The 22,311-nt window shown below is 37.7% G+C and overlaps 1 protein-coding gene across 1 annotated transcript in view; it reads right to left on the minus strand.

Moving 5' to 3' along the window:
* Positions 1–22,311, minus strand: part of LOC309801973 (ankyrin repeat domain-containing protein 26-like) — a 78,861-nt gene that overhangs the window by 38,953 nt on the left and 17,597 nt on the right. The window contains exons 6-16 of the mRNA XM_082617128.1: positions 22,179–22,249; positions 17,109–17,142; positions 14,593–14,665; positions 13,647–13,707; positions 13,364–13,557; positions 10,127–10,253; positions 9,531–9,592; positions 6,602–6,695; positions 4,466–4,564; positions 3,820–3,848; positions 3,655–3,727 (exon numbers count right to left, since the gene is read on the minus strand). Coding sequence (XP_082473254.1) covers positions 3,655–3,727; positions 3,820–3,848; positions 4,466–4,564; positions 6,602–6,695; positions 9,531–9,592; positions 10,127–10,253; positions 13,364–13,557; positions 13,647–13,707; positions 14,593–14,665; positions 17,109–17,142; positions 22,179–22,249 — 917 coding nt within the window. The remainder of the gene's footprint in view (positions 1–3,654; positions 3,728–3,819; positions 3,849–4,465; positions 4,565–6,601; positions 6,696–9,530; positions 9,593–10,126; positions 10,254–13,363; positions 13,558–13,646; positions 13,708–14,592; positions 14,666–17,108; positions 17,143–22,178; positions 22,250–22,311) is intronic.

The raw sequence follows: 22,311 nt of genomic DNA on the forward strand, positions 1-22,311 counted from the left end.
GCTAACACCCATCCTTCTCAAACTCTTCCAAAAAATTGCAGAGGAAGGAGCACTCCCAAACTCATTTTACGAGGCCACCATCACCCTGATACCAAAACCAGACAAAGATACGGCAAAAAAAGAAAATTACAGACCAATATCACTGATGAATATAGATGCAAAAATCCTCAACAAAATACTAGCAAACAGAATCCAACAATGCATTAAAAGGATCATACACCATGATCAACTGGGATTTATCCCAGGGATGCAAGGATTCTTCAATATACACAAATCAATCAATGTGATACACCATATTAACAAATTGAAGAATAAAAACCATATGATCATCTCAATAGATGCAGAAAAAGCTTTCAACAAAATTCAACACCAATTTATGATAAAAACTCTCCAGAAAGTGGGCATAGAGGGAACGTACCTCAACATAATAAAGGTCATATATTACAAACCCACAGCAAACATCATTCTCAATGGTGAAAAACTGAAAGCATTTCCTCTAAGATCAGGAACAAGACAAGGATGTCCACTCTCACCACTATTATTCAACATAGTTTTGGAAGTCCTAGCCTCAGCAATCAGAGAAGAAAAAGAAATAAAAGGAATATAAATTGCAAAAGAAGAAGTAAAACTGTCACTGTTTGCAGATGACATGATACCATACATAGAGAATCCTAAAGATGCCACCAGAAAACTACTAGAGCTAATCAAAGAATTTGGTAAAGGTGCAGGATACAAAATTAATGCACCGAAATCTCTTGCATTCCTATACACTAATGATGAAAAATATGAAAGAGAAATTAAGGAAACACTCTCATTTACCATTGCAACAAAAAGAATAAAATACCTAGGAATAAACCCTCCTAGGGAGACAAAAGATCTGTATGCAGAAAAGTATAAGACACTGATGAAAGAAATTAAAGATGGTACCAACAGATGGAGAGATAAACCATGTTCTTGGATTGGAAGAATCAATATTGTGAAAATGACTATACTACCCAAAGCAATCTACAGATTCAATGCAATCCCTATCAAATTACCAATGGCATTTTTTACAGAACTAGAACAAAAAATCGTAAAATTTGTATGGAGACAAAAAAGACCCCGAATACCTAATGCAGTCTTGAGGGAAAAAAAAACGCAGATGGAGGAATTAGACTCCCTGACGTCAGGCTATATTACAAAGCTACAGTAATCAAGACAATATGGTACTGGCAGAAAAACAGAAACATAGATCAATGGAACAAGATAGAAAGCCCAGAGGTAAACCCACACACCTATGGTCAACTAATCTATGACAAAGGAGGCAAGGACATACAATGGAGAAAGACAGTCTCTTCAATAAGTGGTGCTGGGAAAACTGGACAGATACATGGAAAGAATGATATTAGAACACTCCCTAACACCATACACAAAAATAAACTCAAAATGGATTAGAGACCTAAATGTAAGACTGGACACTATAAATCTCTTAGAGGAAAACATAGGAAGAACACTCTTTGACATTAATCACAGCAAGATCTTTTTTGATCCACCTCCTAGAGTAATGGAAATAAAAACAAAAATAAACAAATGGGACCTAGTGAAACTTCAAAGCTTTTGCACAGGAAAGGAAACCATAAACAAGATAAAAAGACAACCCTCAGAATGGGAGAAAATATTTGCAAACAAATCAATGGACAAAGGATTAATCTCCAAAACATATAAACAGCTCATGCAGCTCAATATTAAAAAAACAAACAACCCAATCCAAAAATGGGCAGAAGACCAAGATAGACAGTTCTCCAAAGAAGACATACAGATGGCCAAGAAGCACATGAAAAGCTGTTCAACATCACTAATTATTAGAGAAATACAAATCAAAACTAGAATGAGGTATCACCTCACACCAGTTAGAATGGGCTTCATCAGAAAATGTACAAACAACAAAGGCTGGACAGGGTATGGAGAAAAGAGAACCCTCTTGCACTGTTGGTGGGAATGTAACTGATACAGCCACTATGGAGAACAGTATGGAGGTTCCTTAAAAAACTAAAAATAGAATTACCATATGATCCAGCAATCCCACTACTGGGCATATACCCTGAGAAAACCATAATTCAAAAAGACACATGCACCCCAATGTTCACTGCAGCACTATTTACCGTAGGCAGGTCATGGACGCAACCTAAATGCCCATCGACAGACGAATGGATAAAGAAGATGGGGTACATATATACAATGGAATATTACTCAGCCATAAAAAAGGAATGAAATTGGGTCATTTGTTGAGACGTGGATGGATCCAGAGACTGTCATACAGAGTGAAGTAAGTCAGAAAGAGAAAAACAAATATCGTATATTAACGCATATATGTGGAACCTAGAAAAATGGTACAGATGAACTGGTTTGCAGGGCAGAAATTGAGGCACAGTTGTAGAAAACAAACGTATGGACACCAAGGAGGGAAAACCGCAGGGCGTTGGGGATGGTGGTGGGATGAATTGGGAGATTGGGAATGACATGTATACACTGATGTGTATAAAATTGATGACTAATAAGAACCTGCTGTATACATTAAAAAAAAGACAAATCAAAGAAGAAAGCAAGAAATGTAAAAGTGAAAGTTTAAAGCCTGTTTCATCACAAGCGTCCCTTTATCATTTCACATCCATGAGCTCTGTAAATGGTTTAAAACAGTGGTTCTCAAGTGTCACCTGAGCATCCCTGGAGTCCCAAGACTCAACCGTTCAAGGGGTCCAAGAGGTCAAAACTATTTTCACAATAACAGTAAACGTTATTTCCATTCTCATTCTGTTTTAAGTGTACAGAGCAGTTTTCCAGAGACAAGATATGTGATAACGTCATACTTCTAATGGCTAATAGAATGTATGAGTGTGTGTTTGTATTTTAAATTTTTCAGTTTTATTTTCCAATACAGTAAACATCAGTAGATACAACCTACTTAAACAAAAGTTCCTTGGGATTCTCAATAATTTTTAAAAGTATAAAAGGATCCTATATATCTGCATCATAAAAAATAACAAACAAATAAATAAAAGGATCTTAAAGCCCAAAACGTTCAGAATTACTGTTTTACAAGATTGTGTCTATCAAATCGTCATTAAGGTATGATTACTTTCCCCCACTTTTAATAATCAAAGACCACACACACGCACACACACACACACACACACACACAGAGTCTGCTAATCAAAACATCTGGTTGGTTTAAGCTCATCCGTGTAACACCACTAAAATGAAATAATTAAATTTGAAATACAATTGACATGTTAGCAAGTGAAGCTTTACTCTAGGTTAAGGTCAGAATTCAAATAAGCATTTTATAAAACTGGAAAAATCTTAGAATCTAATAATTAACCTCTGAGAATCCCTAAGAAGTACAGAGATTCCTAACTGAGAACTTTAGGGTATTGAAACGTACATAGAAACATCTGAGTTAAAGCTTACATTTTAAAAATATCTTTTTCTTATGCTTGTAAATATCTTTTTTTCAAAACATGGATACCAACAATAACATGTGCCTTATTTATGTCAAATCCTTCAATTAAACTTGCAAAAACAAAAGAAAAAAGAATTAGGAATATGAAGGCTGTGAGCGTTTCAAATATTTTAGTGTACCTCTTTCCAGAGTGAAATTTGCACTGCAAAATTTACCTGATCTGGCTGTTTGTAAATCCTTCATTCCTACTGCTTTATTAGGAACAGAATCTTTCACTCCAACTGCAGGCTGAATGGGTTTTGAAACAAGTTGATTAATAAATAATGTACATTTGATACAATCTGTAGTTAATAATTCAAGACAAAAATATAAGTTTTTACCTTCAAGTGAGGATATTTTTCAGGAGAATCTAAAAGGCAAAAGGGACATAGAATCAATTACACGTAACTATGAAAGCCAACTATATATTCATGCAGTTAGTACTGAGCAGAACCCTCATGCTTGGCCTTGGCAGTGAATACTTTAGGTTTTGGTGTTTTGTTTCTTGGGGGAAGTTAGGACTGCAACAAGACAGACATATGAATCCACTATAGATACTGAAGAAAAAATAGGAGTACAGGTTTAACAAAACATGCAGTTAAGATTTCAAAAGGAAGATTATGTTCCAAAAGCCTTTATAAAATAGAAAAATGCACATGTACCAATGTGAACATGCTGATTGATGAGGAGAAAAGTGATCTTTAATCAGAGCAACAAATCATGACCCCGAGAAGGTAAATGTGAAAGCTGATGGTAAAATGCAACAGCACATCTTGAATGCAATACAGCAGCATCATTTACACCGTTATACTACAGGTATTTATCATGTTCTTCAGTTTGTCCTGTAATTTAGGAAGTGCACAGTTGGGATGACAGTTCAGTTGAATGTATAATTCATTTCTCATCAGAGAAAGGGTTATGAACTGATCAGCTTGGATATACACTTGTAGAATAATAGTTCATAAAAATATTCATGTTTTTCCATACCCATGTGGGCTACTGGTATGCCTACATTTCTTGGATCCTCTAGTTTAGTCATCTTAAAGTTTCTCGATCCACTCATGCAAGAAGGTATATAAGGCACATCTAAGAAATAACGTATTATAAGTTTTCAACATCGAAGTACGATTATCAAAAGGGAAAAAGTAAATTTTACTGCCACAGAATTATTAGATATTAAAAATCTTTCATATTTCAAAATCAGTGTAGTATTTACTGAAAATAACAATTCTAGCATTTAGGGAATGAACCCTATTAATTTCTTTTGTTTCCAAAATTAGTTTGGTTCAGTATATCATGCTAATGTTTAAAAGGATTTTTGTGAAACAATTATCATCAAAAAATTAGCTATCTTAGGGACTCCCCTGGCGGTCCAGTGGTGAAGACCCCATGCTTCTACTGCAGGAGGCACGGGTTCAATCCCTGGTCGGGGAAATTAAGATCCCACATGCCAAGCCAAGCAGCCAAAAAAAAAAAACCACAAACCTATCTTAAAAAAACAAAAAACAGCCAATGCTTCCATATTCAAATTAATCTCATTTGAATAACACATACCAACACAACATATATCTTTGATGCCTGATAGTTAGAAGGAGGAGCTGGGGTTTACCTCAATTCTAGCACCCACTCCTGCTTCCAGTATTCTCTGGAGCAGCAATGACCTAACCTTGTTTCAGTGTAAATACACTGAAGTCATCTAACGAGAGTTCTCTCAAGTTTCCTCATCACCTCCACAATCACCTCCCTAACACCCTTCTTTCCCCCCTCTTTCCTTTCACTATATTCTTTCCTCTTCAAAGGTAGTCTCTGGATCTGTGGTCTTAATTCTCTCCCTTTGACATTCTTTTTATGGATCATCCCCACCACTTCTTTTTTCCTCTTTGCTTAGCAGTGGCACCTTACATCTATAAGTTCTACTTCAACGCTTTGCTACCCTCTGGCTATAAACACACTCAGAAAGAAAAACAAAATAATACTCTTCCTTGATCCTGTTCTGTCTTGAACTATCCAGTGGCTCCTCTTCCAGATTTCTCTCAATGCAAGCCTACACCCTTGCTACTCTGAGAGCTTGTCAGAAATGCACAATCCCAGACCTGCTGCTCAGCATGTGCACTTTTCACAAGGTCCCCAGGGGACTAATTAAAATTTGAGAAACTCTGGCCTATCAGTCTGCTTCTACATTCCCACAGTAAGAGTGGGAAAGCTTTGCTGTTCGTCTCTGACAAGTTTCGGTGCTGGAAGCTCACTTCAAATTTGTCTCACGTTTCAAATACTCTTCTCTTCCCTTTTCTAAAGACCTATTTTACTTTGCCCCCGTCCTCCACAGACCCCTGCTTCCTTTTCCTTCATTTACTCCCTGTAACCTCTGCCTCTCTCATTCTTTAGTCCTTCTTTCCTCTTCCTCATTTCCCGACTTTCCTTAGGTTGTAGAGTACCTTGAAACGGAACTAATAATTTAGCTCCTTAAAGGGGACTCTCAATTTAATCTGTGGCTGACACCAGATAAGATACACAGCTTCCCTCCTTTTCTCATCTTTTTCCTCACTATGCATTTGACAGGTGATTTTCCTTTTTTTTTTTTGCATCAACAGTGTTATGTTTTTTTAATAGTTTTCAGAATATAAGCTGCGTAGCTTTTTAGAATAAAAAATGATATAACTTCAGGTACATGCTTTAGGACACTTGGTTAAACAACAAGCAAACTGTGTCTTTGAGGACCACCTCAAAAGGGTGGCACACTTCACAGTGTAACTTGGTAACAGACATGGAGATAGATGATTATATCATGGCATGTTGTCTACAAAAGAACATCTGGACACTCAGAGCTTAAATAGAACACACCACACAGTTAGGTATTCAAGCACTGCTTTTTGGCCAAATAAAAACTGCCTAAAAACTGCTGATGGATTTTTGACAAGAAAAAAAGATGTAGCTGCTTAGTTCTTCTGATACAGCACTTCTTTTCCAGAATGAGACAGGCTCAGTTCAACTTGAAATCAGTGTGAGGAATGATACTTCCTCTTAACCGACAGGTGATTTTCTTTGGCTATTAGAATATATCAGAATTCCCATTTTAAATCAACATGCTGTCAAATGACTTTTTCATAAAAATATAGTTCTTACCTTCTACTTGTCCATTTAATATATTTTTTCCTCTTTGACCTGCAGCTCCAGATAAATGATCAACATACTTCTCTGGAAGTCTCTCAGAGATACTCTGTTAAAATTGATATTAATAATGAGTTGCATAAAGCTTTCCTAATCCCCTTCTAATAGCTGGAAATACCCTACTTTTTAAAAATTTCCTACTTTACAAGCAATTAGATTTAAAAATAAGAGAAGCATGCATTGAAAACCCAAACACTGAAATAGAAAACTTCATATACACTCTCTAGATCAAGTCTATCTTTTATCCTCATTTGGCTACTGACTCTGTAAACTGAGCATGGAAAGCCAGAGGAATTATTTTCACAGACAAAAAATGTGCCTGACTTACAGGCACATTTCAGCAAAGAATTAACTTCAAAACACCTAACTCTACTTTACATTCATTGTCAAAAGAAGAGAGTATTTTTAAAAAATATGTGTTTAAATAAATGCTTTAATAAGTACCCTTGCTATAAATTTAAAATATTTCTAAAGACAGAAATTTTTTAGTATTAAATTAATATACTTGGCATGAAAATAAACCATGAAGTATTTCATGTTGAGCATAAACAGAACACTGTAGAAGCTGCTTCATTTAGGTAAACAAGGGCTTATAAGAATCTGTAATTTGATAAAATTTTTATTAATAGGAAAAATAGTTGAATAAAATAGCGAAGTAGCAATAAAAACTGTTATGTTTAAATAATAGGAGAAAATTTAAATATAGTTATGCAACTCTTCAAAAAAGTACAGCAAGCTTTAATAAGGGAAGAATAAGAACATTTATTTATTAAGCATCTAAATGTGCCAAGCTTTTCTTATGCACATTTTATTTTCTACATACAACAACAATGATAAAAGTGATTGTAAGGACAGTTACCCCACTACCTGTTTCCTGGTCCTTCCAAGATGCGAGAGTGTAATGATGGGATCCGCTGCTCTCTTTGTCCAGAATGTCCCTCTCCTGGACCCTGACATGACTGGCTCTTTCCCATCCTCCCCTTGGTAGCTTTTCTCACATGCAGATCTTTTCTGACTACCTAAATTCCACTCCCACTCCCATCCCCATCCTAACTACAAACTCTCTCAATGTTGTCTAACGTAACATTCTCCATTTTCTTTGTCTCTCACTGTTGTGGCCTCTCCCGTTGAGGAGCACAGGCTCTGGACGCGCAGGCTTAGCGGCCATGGCTCACGAGCCCAGCCGGTCTGCGGTACGTGGGATCTTCCCGGACCGGGGAACGAACCTGTATCCCCTGCATCGGCAGGTGGACTCTCAACCACTGCGCCACCAGGGAAGCTCTCTCCATTTTCTTTACATGAAGGACTTAACAGTGACTTATAAAGGATTCCTGTTGGGTTTTATGTTCCCACCACTACAGCCTTACCCCTCAATTGGTACAGTCAGTGTCTAACTGCCCAGTATATAGTTGGTATTCAATAACAGGAATTTATTTAAGAACAAAACATTTAAAATGTCGAGAGGACCTCAAGTACCAAAGCACTTGATACCTATAGGAGATCTCTGATAACAGTCTATAGAAACTTAACATACCCCAAGCTAGAAATCCACATGCCCGTTCTAATTTTCCTATTCATAACACTACTGTCATTTTATTGTCCTTCAGGTTTTAAAAAAGTGCCCCAGCATTTAGTGAGTCACTAATTGCCACTGTGATCATTTTTGTCTTACATTTCTATAGCACCCTTTACAGTTTACAAGGTGTGTTCACAGCTCTTACCACATCTGTTCCCTACACCTACCTGACAAGTGGGTACCAGTACCATTTTTACGAAGGACGTCACTGACGCTCAACCAGGGTAGACAAGTTTTTCCGAGATCCCACAGCTCGTGACAGAACCAGGATGCTACCATGTCTTTTGACTTTAAACACAGTGCTGTATCACTGCAGCAGCTGCCTAGGTCTAACAGATCAGGCCCTTCTTATCTCTTTCCATAGCTGTCACCTTACAACAGGTCATCATTACTTTATATTTACGTTACTTCAAGTATGGCTGCCATAAAGGTACTCAACGCACACTAGTTTATCCAAAATGGTGTGTACTTATTAAAACATCGCTAAACCTAACTGTTGTTATTATAATGCCACATACTTATTATTCCCCATTCTTTTGCTTCTCTTGAAACGTTCCTTGCAGATCTATTTGAAAATCCAAATGTACTAATACTTTCAAGTCTCAGGCACTATCTTTTTCAGGTCTAAGTGGTAAAAAACTACATTTCAACCTGTTTCTCTCTGAACCTCACTAGGAGTTTTACACATCCATATGTACCAAAGAAACATACATTTGCTTGGGAGACTGGGACTGACAGATACACCCTACTATATATAAAATAGATCAATAATAAGGACCTCCTGTATAGCACAGAGAACTCTACTGAATACTCTGTAATGGCCTATATGGGGAAGGAATCGAAAAAAGAGTGGATATATGTATAACTGATTCACTTTGCTGTATATCTGAAAGTAACACAACATTGTAAATCAACTAGACTCCAACAAAAATTTTTTAAAAAAAGAAAAGAAAAAAGAAACATACATTTGGCCATAGGCTGACCTGGAATAATGCTTCAGTTTTTAGATAAATTTAACTTCAGAACCTAAACTGATTCCTTATGACTTCTAAGCCTTGGTTTTTTCTCTGTGCTACACTGGTTTCATTAGGTGGATCTTGCAAATTAACAAAAGCGTACTATGTGGTAGTTATTATACTTAGCACACAATTATTTAGTTAATTACAGGTTAAATATATAAGGAAAAACTTTGATGGGCAAATGCAAAGGTGAGAAAATAAAGTCAAAGCATCCCCCCTTTTATGTTTTAACATCACTCAGTGTTTATATTTTAAAATAAAAAATAATAATAATAATAGAAGACAGTACCTCAGAATCCCAAGGTGATTCTATACCTTCCTCTTCTCCTAATCCTAATGCTGACATCATATCTGTAGAGTGCAGCCAAAGATACATTAATGAGAACATTTACTGCTATGAATTTTAAATACATACATGTCTATCTCCATCCACAAATATTTAAATAAAATAAAGTAGCAGAAAAGAATTTCAGAAGGTTGAGGCATTCTTAGGAAGAAAAATAGTTGGTAGTAGTTGGGATACTTCTGAGGAAACAGAGCAAAAGAAACATACTTTAAAAGAAATGGAAAGAAAAAAAAAAAGGGCTTCCCTGGTGGCGCAGTGGTTGAGAGCCCACCTGCCGACGCAGGGGATATTGGTTTGTGCCCCGGTCCGGGAAGATCCCACATGCCGTAGAGTTGCTGGGCCCGTGAGCCGTGGGCACTGGGCCTGTGCGTCTGTAGCCTGTGCTCCGCAAAGGGAGAGGCCACAGCAGTGAGAAGCCCGCGTACCGCAGAAAAAATAAAAAGAAAGAAACGGGTAGTAAATTTGGATCTACACACTTTAGATGTTTTTAGACTAGCCTTTAAGCATAGAAAAAAATTCATAAATATTCACTAACTCACCACTCCTATTATTTTTCTGAGCTCCATCAACAGAAGTCAAATTGTTATGATCTGTTTGCTCTTGTGGAGTGCTTTCAATATCAGTATCATTTTCTTTTACTCCTATTTCTGGATTTGTTGCTCCTTCCTATAAAAACAAAACAAAACAAACACCTCATTCCAGAAAACATCATATTCATTCATTTGGTCATTCAATCAATCAGTAAGACCACAAACATTTACTGGATCTATCAAATCATCGGCACTATCCTGGGAGAAAAGCTGGAAATATAAATAGATGACCGATTCTCCTCTGTAGTCCAGGAGAAGTAGAGCTACATGAAAACAAGTAAGAACAGCAAAGTATCATTCAAAAGCTCTACAACTGATGTGAACAGAGTACAGGAAGGGCACACAGGAAAGAGGAGTCAGCTGTATCTGGGTAGCTCAGGAAATGCTGCAAAGACAGGTCTGTGTCTTAAAAGACACACACAGTGTAGAGCAGGGATGTGAAGGGGATTCTAGAAAGGGCAGCCTGAGCAAAAGGACGAGGCGTGAAACAACATAACAAGTCACGTGGAAAACTAGAACACAGTTACCGGGAATGGTATGGAGAGACAAAACTGGAGGATCAGAGCCAAACCAAAAAAAGCAAGTGTCCTCCTAGAACATGAACTTTCTCCTTCATGTGATGGGGATCCACTACATAAGTAGAGGTGTTACATCTTCACAAATATATTTTAGAAAGGTCACTCTGGCAGCAACGTAAAGATGAACATCAGGGGAGCAAAACTAGAAAAGAGCATTTCAAAATTATAAGTGAGAAAGTAATAGGAAATGAAAAATGGTAAGCAGGTAGAAAATACTGAACTTGATGAGCAACAGGATGTGGTGATTTCAGGGAGGGATGGAGTCCAGGATTTTTCCTGCTTTGGTATTTCAGTGATGTTATCTACTAGGATGGGGAAGACAGATGACAGAGTAGCTTACAAAGAGTCAGGAAAGAGGAAAGCATCAGGGACAATGTCTTCAGTTTGGGGCATAACAAATTTGAGGCACCCAGGGGACTTAGAGGAAAGATTTGGATAAATGCATTTGGATTAGTAATAGATAAACTTATTCAGGAAAAGCATATGATGTTAAGATAAATATCTGTAAAATATACTAACCTGGTATAATTAAATGATGCAAACCTATGCAGAGTTCTGAACTTTTGAAAATATAAACAAGACTGGGGAAGAAAACTATGAGATTCAATTTTTCGATTATATATTGCAACATTTGTTTAAGGATAAAAATATACACTTTCATGAATATGCACAAATATTCATTTCTGGGATATTATAGCAATAAGCATTTTTAAGTGTAATGAAAAGATTTAATTGTAAAACACCAACTCAAGAGACTACAGGAAAACTCCTTTTCAAAAATTAATCGTAAAACATAAGTTTGAAATTGTAGAAGAGAATGTTTATGTGATTATGGAATTATGAGGCATTTTTAAGTACTACTATGATGTATGGAAGAAATATAAAACCCTATTTTAAAATTCACATGGTTTCCTTATTCACCTGTGAACAGCACGCTAATAACTCTTACTATCTACGCCTTATAGAATGGCAGTTAAAGATTGGGGAAATGATATAGAACTAAAAAAAATTAGTAAAACTATGATTATCCAAGTTGGAGATTTAAAAGTTCTCAGATACATCTATGATTAACAAACAGGACCCAATATTCACATGAGGGAAGAACAAAGCGACTAAAAAATCAAGTAACCAGGATTCCTGGGTTTTAGATATGAAAAAATTTACATGTTAGTTTAACTTGTATAACAAAATATTTACATGCTAGTTTAACCATAAATACTGAAGTTAATAAAGTTTCTCAAGAATAACATGAAATGTACCTACTGCTGGAGATATTTTAAAAAGTAAAAAATTATCTTGCAAAGATAATTTTGTACACTCTGCTGGTAATTTTTCCTTCCTTATTATTTTATAATAACAAGTAGTTTATATTAGAAAAAAATCATAAATTGTGCTTTCATTCATTTGATGTGTGTATATGTGCCCATTATGTGCAGATATTACTAGGAAAAGATAAATCAGAATCTCTCCAGAAAAAATGATTTCTATATTTTTTTCTTTAAGACTGTTGCAGTTTAAAATTTTCTCATTTCATGACTTGAAATTAAGAACCTCATTTACACAATTAGAAATTATAATCTTAGTGAAAGACTAGATAAAATACTTATTTACTTCCTCTCTGTTTATTCTCAAAAAGATCTAAAACACCTACCAAGATGATTCCAAATAGTAAGATAAATTAGTTAAGTATATACCAAACAGTAAGTAAGAAACCACAAGAAACAGAAGGGCCCCAAATTCTTAATTCATAATAAATCTGATAAGGCCTAAAACAGAGCTCTTCTTGCATTATCTATGAACAAAGGTTTTGCTAGATTAAATATAAGACATAACCTTATTAATTTAAAAGTGAGAATTTTTTAAAAAGGAAAAAACTTCAAATTAAAACTAACTTCCACATGGAACTATATTCAATACCTTGTAATCAACTATAATGGAAAAGAATTGAAAAGAATATAGATATATACATATATATGTATAACCAAGTCATTTTGCTGTACACCTGAAACTAACACAGTATTGTAAATCAATTACACTTCAATTAAAAAACAACAACAACCAAAAAAAGGTAAGGATCAAATTCTCTTTCAGTTCTTCATAAAAATCAACTATATGTCATTCAAAAGAGTATGAGCATTTTTTCCCATGACCTGATTTTCTCTTGTTAATTTGAATTTGATATAATTTCTATCATATTTTATAATATAGAGTTCCTGCTCACACTTAACCCCACTATTTCTGTTGTTTGTATAATAATCTCTCTCATCTTGACCCTCATTCAATCTTTAAATTCATCTTGTCCTTCTTAAATGAATTATTCCCCTTCATCCCCCTCCCCATTTTCATATTCATCTAGTTGTTCTTTCTAGTTGCTTTCTCATTCTTTCCTTTCATAATGGCATACTTCAGAATGGTTTACTGCCACCAACGTTCATAAATCTCAATCCTGCACATATATTGCTCTTGTTACATATATTACACTGTTTTCTATCATGATCTTGAGGAATTCCATTTCTGTAAGGGATCCTTTTCATCACTGTAAGAATCAGGGGGCTGGTATGTGAAAAAGCACAGAAAAAAAAGTTAAAAACAAAACAGAACAACTTACCTTTGTAAGACCAAGGCCTGCTAAAGACTTGAGAGGTTTTGGGAGAGGTTCAGGTGATGGGAAAGCAGGATGAGAGACGCCCTGGATTGATGGTTTGGGAAAGGTTTTGACCACATCTTCATTTCCACTATTAGAACTATTGTGCTCAAAGAAGGTTCTCTCTTCTGGTCTCACGATGCCACATTTTGCTTCTACTATAGTGAAAACAAGGTGGAGTGCATGAGAACATCCATAATTTCAAATCAGTGAATAACACAAGAAGGATAGTCTTCAAATAACTTACTGTTTTCCTTGGATTGCTGAAAAGCACTCATTAGGTTTGTTAAGCTTGGTTTCAGGACATTCTAGAGAAGAAAACAAGAGCTTTAAGAATAAGAAGTATTGGGAATTCCCTGGCGATCCAGTGGTTAAAACTCCATGCTTCCACTGCAGTGGGCATGGGTTCAACCCCTGGTCGGGGAAATAAGATCCTGCACTGCTTGTGGGATCTTAATTCCCCGACCAGGGATTGAACCTGGGTCCTTGGCAGTGAGAGCGTGGAGTCCTAACCACTGGACAACCAGGGAATTCCCTGAATATACGCTTAATGGAATGCTTCAGAAAACACAGCGAAATCCCTTCATAATATGGATTTTGAGAAACAGAATTTTAATTTCTAAATTTCCATAATTTCGACTGTTATTTTAGGCTTAATGCAGAACCAAAGACAGAAACAGAGAAAAAAAAAGCTCTCTCCTAACAACTCTATGATACCAAAATAAAAATTGTCCAAGAAAAAAGAACTAGATGATATATGCTACATAGTTTTGGAACTGAAAGGCCCCAGGAAAATTCTATGATTATTACAGTAAGTAACTGTATCCACTAAAGATTTCATTTAAGCATGAGTATATATAAATCACGTCAGTATGGTTGAAAAGTCACAGTAAGAATCCTTATCCTTGACCAAATTTCGTATTTCCTCCCTTGTGGGAAAGTGCTTCCCAATACACTTTTCCTCTCACTATCTACTTCCCAGCCCATTTCCTCTTCAGCCCCGACCTTCAGTATTTAGCAAAGTAAAAAAAAAAATTCAACTAGTCATATTTTTATAAAATGGTTTGCTCTGACCAACTTTCTACTACAAACATAAAACAATGAGAGGTAGACCACTGCTAAACTTTAAAAGTTAATACTACACAAAACTAAATTCAAAGCAGGAAAACTAATTTCACAGGAGAGAACTTTACCTTGGTATCAAAATCTAAGTCTTCATCATCTGATGTAGGCCATGAATCATCAACACCAGGTTTGTTGGAAAGGCTTCAGAGCAAAAATATATAACAAAAATGAGTGACTTCATTTCTTTAACCGAAAACAAACAAACAAAATCAAGTGAAAGGTTGGTTATCTATATATTAAATGATGTTTTCTGACATCATTAAAATGTGGCCTCTGTTTTGGAAAAGCTTTTAGTTACCTATTTCTGCTTCCATCTCTCCCAACCTATGAAATATCTAGCTAAGACCCATTCTTAGTTCCCATAACAAAGGGTGACAGCCAGTATACTGGCAGAGCCTAAGAATAATTTGTTTTCACCAAAAGTCCTAAAACCTGAACTGAAAACCCAATTAATGGGTAACATAACTTTTGTTTACCAGAACTGGAACAAACCTGATGACCTAAAACAAAGTAGAAGGATATGCTGTTCCTTCTCCATTGTCCGTGCCTGGTTCAAAGAGTAATCTGTGTCCATCAAAAATGGCAGTCTTGGTTCTCCAGCAGGGAAACCACTTATTAAAGAAGGCTCCCGGGCTATCCCAATGGCACAGGGGGTTAAGAATCCACCTGCCAATGCAGGGGACACAGCTTCAAGCCCTGGTCTGGGAAGATCCCACATTCCACGGAGCAGCTAAGCCCGTGCACCACAACTATTGAGCTTTCACTCTAGCGCCGGCGAGCCACAACTACTGAGCCCACATGCCACCACTACTGAAGCCCGCATGCCTAGAGCCCATGCTCCGCAACAAGAAAAGCCACCACAATGTGAAGCCCGTGCACCGCAACGAAGAATAGCCCCCACTCACCGCAACTAGAGAAAGCCCGTGCGCAGCAATGAAGCCAAAAATTAAATAAATAAATAAATAAATGTATTAAAAAAAAAAAAAAGAAGGCCCCATTCCTTCCCTTTACTCTAAACAGTACAGGGAGTCCCCTGAAATTTTTGAGAGTTAAATGTACAAAAGTCAAAGAACAAATTTATATGTCTAATTTATATGTTAAACCATTCCCAGAGAGATTAAAACATTAAAAATTATAAAGTCTACTTAGTTTTCCTATACAGGTCCTGCCTTATTCAGGTCCACATGAATAGCTAGCTCTTAAAAACCCTCATAGGCACTCAGATCCCCAAGCAGAGACAGTACTGTAGAAACAGAATCCTGGCAGCTGTGCCTCTCTTTCCCTATGTACTGCCTAAATATCTTCCTTCCTATAGGCTCCCCTCCCAAATCACCCCTGTGCCTCACCCCTGAGGCCTGCTCAATGGCAGTCTCCAACCTTTAAGATTTCAGCCTGTGAAGGCAATGGTTCCTGAATCAAGGATGGGCTCGGGACTTCCCTGGTGGCACAGTAGTTAAGAATCCGCCTGCCAATGCAGTGGACACGGGTTCGAGCCCTGGTCTGGGAAGATCCCACATACCCCAGAGCAACTAAGCCTGTGCGCCACACTATTGAGCCTGTGCTCTAGAGCCCATGAGCCACAGCTACTGAGCCCACGTGCCACAACTACTGAAGCCCGAGCACTCTGCAACAAGAGAAGCCACTGCAATGAGAAGCCCGTGCACCACAACGAAGAGTAGCCCCTGCTCGCCGCAACTAGAGAAAGCCCACGTGCAGCAATGAAGACCCAATGCAGCCAAAAATAAACAAATAACCAAATGTATTTTTAAAAAAAAAAAAAAGAAAAGAAAAAAGACTCTAGGAAAAAAAAAAAAAAAACTTCAGAGAACCAGGCAAGGGTACTACCCTGAAGGGAAAACCAAAACCAGACTGGGAAGGCAGTAAGTAGAGAAATCAACTAGACAGATGCTCTATGTAGATGTTGAATTTAATTAACATAACATGGTCTATAGGCAGATACTCTTCTCTTATAGAAAACTAATTCACCTTAAGGAGAGTAGACATCGTTATATCTAAGGAGACCTGCCTAATGAGGTCTTGCTTGTATAAAACCCTATGGTTCTGAGGCCTCAGCTACCTGAGATCTGCCATAACACCTTAATGGTAAATACAAGGTACTAGTTACCACTGCAATTGTCAAATATATCAGGACAAAGGCTTGGACTAACCAGGCTTCTTAGGAAAACTCTAAATCAGAGTTAGTACATAACTAAATTTGACTTTCTGAGTTGATCTGATTTGGGTCTGTATCTTGACCCCAGTGCTACACGGGTACTTATCAATCTCTGCTGAAGGACATGAGAGTGGATCTGAGGCTGACCGTCACATCACAGGTCAGCAACTTGTTGTCTATGGAATCATGGGTCAATTAACCAAGCCCTCCAAACCACAGCTGCCTAATTAATTAAAGTAAGCTATATAGCACAGCTACTTTGTAAAGCGATTGTGATGACTCTATGATGTAACAAATTTAAGCACGTAATACAGTGTCTAACCCAGAGTAGAACACTCAACAAACATTAGTTTCTTTTCTCCATGTTCCCTTAGTTAAACATACAAGTTTTAAAAATCCATAAAATCCTACCTGCTTAAAGACTCTTTTTCAGAATTCTTAACCACTGTTAAAGGAAAAAGTAAAACACATTTTAAATCAACAATAGAAAAATACAGAATATTAAAAGTGTAAGACTGATGCTTTTTTAAAAAGTATCCCTCTGTGGGCTTCCCTGGGGGTGCAGTCGTTGAGAATCTGCCTGCCAATGCAGGAGACATGTGTTCGAGCCCTTGTCCGGGAAGATCCCACATGCCGCAGAGCAACTAAGCTCGTGTGCCACACTACTGAGCCTGAGCTCTAGAGCCCACGAGCCACAACTACTGAGCCCGCGTGCTGCAGCTACTGAAGCCTACACGTCTAGAGCCTGTGCTCCGCAACAGAAGCCACCACGATGAGAAGCCCGCGTGATGCAAAAAAGGGTAGCCCCCACTCCCGCAACTAGAGAAAGCCTGCGTGCAGCAACGAAGACTCAACGCAGCCAAAAATAAAATTAATTAATTAATTAATTAAAAAAATATATTCCTTTGGAATCACACCTGGACAGTATACTAGAGTGAATGCTGATTATACCACTGCTAGGCAATTATGCATGAGAGCCATTTCCCCTCCTTTACATTTATCATATGCAAAAAAAAAGAACAGTATTTATCAAAATTTGTTACCTAAAAGTAAAGTGCTGTTTACAATGACCATAATCCTAACCAAACTGTGAGACTGACAGAAAATGGTATCATTAGTAGAATCAGTACCATAAACTGACAATAGCAAACTTAAATGGCATGATATTTCTGGACTTCCATCACTCAGAGCAGTGCATACAGAATACATGTATTTTGCCATCACGTAACACAACTTCTCCGGTTCTTCAGTTCAGGGTGAAAATGCCGTCACAAGGAAGCCTGGTCTACAGGCGCTGTACTTTAGAGCATGGCAAAACACAGGAAACAAACTCTTTCTGGCCCTATTTCCAATGTCAAGATAAGCATGAAAGACTTTGTAGTTCCAGTTTTATAAAGGATAATCTCCTGAAAGGGAGGTGGGGGAGGGTAAATGGGGTCAACTGGATGGTGAGGATGGAGAAGTTGAATTTTTTTAAAGTTTTCAATATATATACATTTTAAAAGTATAATCTCTTGAGACTGTCTCCTTCCATTGCTCGAGAGTCTATCTGGACCCACCACCACATAGAGCAGCATGGTCCAAACAGTTAGTGCTGTGTAGTAGTGAGGGATGTCATTTTTCTCAACCCTTCCCATTATGTGGCAAATGATTATAGAAATCATGCTTTTTCAGCTTGTAAGGCATATGTCATTGTTTCTTAAGCTGATGAACAAAAAAAGAGAGGGAGGGAAGGAGGGAGGGAGAGACTCTGGTACTGCTGGACAACATTTCACATGTGTTGTCATAATCTGATGCTGGGGGAATGAAGCACATGCAGTAACTCCACAGGGAGAGGACACGTGCAAGCTCGCGCCTGGTTTCCTTCAGACTTCGCACCGTGCGCCTTTTCCCTTTGCTGAGTTTGCTTGGTATTCCTTCACTGTAATAAATCACAAGCATGAGTACAACCACATGCTGAGTCCTGGGAGTTCTATGGAAGAGCCGAACCTGGTGTGGTTTGGGGAACCTCTCAAACAGTTGCATTGTTTACATGAAGTCTGTATTATTTGGGTTGATGTGTTATATGTGATTACAGTCAGGTTATTTCACAGAATAACCTTCCTCAAATCTGTTTTTCTTGGTATTTGCCTGTATTTCTATACACATTTGAATAAAGGCATAAAAGGGATAGATGAAACAGTGACGTCAGAAAGTAATTGAAACAAACAACAATCCTATTTCAACCAGAAAAAAAACAAAGAATTCTGATGATTGATAATATGTTCTAAAGTATGAAAGTTCCTATAAAGAAAATGAAAAGATCAGTTAATTTTCTCCAACTAAGCAGGATTTAATTCCTCACAGTTGACTCCCAGGTTTTTTGTTTTGTTTTTGTTTTTGTGGCCACACCGAGCGGCATGTAGGATCTTAGTTCCCCAGGGATCAAACCCATGCCCCCTGCAGTGGAAGCAAGAAGTCTTAACCACTAGACCACCAGGGAAGTCCCACTCCCAGGTTTTGACAACTCTGGAAAAACGCGGGCAAGCGTACTCACCAGGCCAGACTGTTTTTGCTGACCCTGCGTGGGCAGCTGCCGCTGTTATGAAAAACTTAGGTAGGACCTTGGTAGATGTGATGATTTTTCCATATTTGGACATCAGAAGTACCACTCATGTAAAAAGTAGATGTTATGACTCTTAAATTGTCCTTATGAAAAGGTTACCACCAAAGAACTTTTAAGAGTTAAATCCAACTTTCTTTTCAGTAATTTTACTTGATATAATTGATACTCCCTCCTTGAAATTTTCCTTAAAAAATTTTTTTGCAACATCACCACCATCCTCTCCTACTTTTCTTTTTTTTGTTTTTCCTTTTTCATTTTTATTTTGAATGAGAGTTTTATTTAGCATACTCAGATGAACAAATATAGGAACTGATCTACCACGCGCCACAACTAGAGAGAAGCCCGCACACTGCAACAAGGGGTCTGCACGCCACAACTAAGACCTGACGCAGCCAAAATAAATAAATAAATAAATATTTTTTAAAAAAATAGAGACTGATCTATGTGGAATAATGCTACTTCCCTCCATCTCAAGACCCTCAGTTCTCAGTTAAGGGCTTTGTAATTCCACTGACATCTTTTCGTCATTGGCTGGTACTCAAATTCCTTGAGGAGGATCCCTGCAGTATGTGACTCAGATTGTCCCCAGCAGACCTTCCGTTTGTCCCGCTGGGGAGCTCAGTGCCTGCCCTACTTTTCTCCAGCCCCTCCTCAAGTGTTCTTTACCAACCATCCCCACAGCACCCTTTCTGCACCAGCAAAACTGAATTGCTCATAAATCCTGCCAAGTCCACTCGTACATCTCAGCCTGTGAACTGCTGTTCTTTCTGCAAAACATGTGATCTTGATAGATGTTCCTCCAGCCAAACGCTGTCCTTCTGCCTCCTTACCTGGCAAACTTCTCCTCACTCTGCACGCTTACCTTAAAGTCCACGCACTTTTTAAAAACTCTAATTCCTCACCATGGACTTAAAATATCTGGCACATATGAAACACCAACTTAAAAAAATACATAAAGACAATTTATAAACTCCTAGTGGGCTCTGGGACATAGTAAGCACAGAATAAAGTATACTAAATAATAAAAATGATCATTATAATAACAAGCTCCTAGAGGGCAAGGACTGTGATTTTTATTATTTTTTTAATTTTTGTTTTAATTTTTTTTTGCAGTACGCGGGCCTCTCACTGTTGTGGCCTCTCTTGTTGTGGAGCACAGGCTCCGGACGCACAGGCTCAGAGGCCATGGCTCACGGGCCCAGCCACTCCGCGGCATGTGGGATCTCCCCGGACCGGGGCACGAACCCGTGTCCCCTGAATCGGCAGGCAGACTCTCAACCACTGCGCCACCAGGGAAGCCCAAGAACTGTGTTTTTGTTTTGTTTTGTTTTGTTTTGTTGCAGTACGCGGGCCTCTCACTGCTGTGGCCTCTCCCGTTGCGGAGCACAGGCTCCGGACGCGCAGGCTCGGCGCGTTTTTTAAAACGCAAGGACTGCGTTTTTTAAATGCTTGCATCCTGTGACATCAGAATAGTGCCTAGTACCTAAAAGATACTTGATAGTTATTTGTTAAGTGGACAAATTAACAAATAAATAAGAATATTTTCTTTGAAAATTCCATTTAAAAAAATACTGAAATTAACCAGGGACAACTCTATTATGAGCACCTTGAAGACCAAAGCTCTATTTCATTTCTGTATCTCCTCTAACGTGTAAAACCAACCTACAGAAGTTCTTTGATGGACAGAGGTCTACTATGTTAGAGGTGTCCTCATACAGATTGTACAATGCGCTAGGTGCCACATCTAGGGAACACAATAGTGTATTTCTTAATGTGAAGTATCTTTGTGCTTTTATTAGAATTTGCTGAGTCTCCAGTTGGGCTATTTGAATACTATGATAATCCTTTAACTAATGGCAACAGAGCATCTCGTTCTAACAAAATTATAGTGTCATGACAATTATCCAACACACAGAAGAAAACATCTAGGTTCTAATGAAGTCAGCCTATCTCACTCTGTTTGGACTTGTGAGGAATGAAGTTGGTAATAGCGAGACCTCGCTGGTACAATAATATGGAAAACAACCAGTGCTTTGCTACCAGGCATTGCTTTTCTGACTTCTGTACTATCGGTAGGTAGCTTTCAAAAATAATCTCTTCTTGGTACACTGCACACTGGCTCAGCTTTGCAGTTCTTCTTGTTTGCCATTTGTTTAAAGTACCAGGAAGGTACTGTTGAGTTCCCAGGCTTAAAGATGGTAACTTTTTTAGCCTTAGCCACACACACCCTCCCCGACACACTCAAAAACCTTATGGAGAGCCCACATCTTAGCCCAGATCTTCACGATGAATTACCCTTTGAGGCTCTTACTTGTCTTTTCTGCTAGCAGATGTCAATGGGAACCGTTTTAGGCGTCAGAGGGGTTCAAATGCTCCTGCCGGGGGAGAGCAGACTTTCCTTTTTCCTTTGTTACCAGACCTGAACCTCAAGGCTGCTTTATATCCTGTGGGGCACTTTTTCTTAGGTTGTGGAAGGTCCCATATCATCCTCCTCAGAGTAGTGGGTGCCAGCCTGCCTGAGTGAGGCTAATCACTATACAATAACTAATATTCATGTGATTATAGAGGAAACATACAACGTACTAACCAAAAAATCTTTTTTCTTATTTACGCAAAGATTTAATATGGGATTTTAGGGGCCATGATTAAATATGTGGATTTCTTTTCAGACAACACTGTCTGATTTTAAATTACCTATAATTAACTTCTTAAACAATTCTGAATACTAGACTATTAAGAAATTAATTTAAAAAATAAAAATATACATGCAGTTTACACACTGGTTTTTTTCATTGCTTTTTCATTATTAAAGCTTCCTCACTCTTACTTTATCTATGGTAGGGTCACCAAGAGTAATTCACTATCAGACGTCTTACCTGGGTTGCTATTTTGAGAAGGAGTTTTAGGTCTCTTTTCTTCTTTATATTCAGAAATCAGTTGGCAGTTGCTATGTATTAAAAATGTGATAAATAACATTACTATTTTAATACTAATATGAAAAACAATTAC

This window comes from Mesoplodon mirus (assembly GCF_964341445.2).
Source record: "Mesoplodon mirus genome assembly, chromosome: 4".
Classification (NCBI taxonomy): Eukaryota; Metazoa; Chordata; class Mammalia; order Artiodactyla; family Ziphiidae; genus Mesoplodon; species Mesoplodon mirus.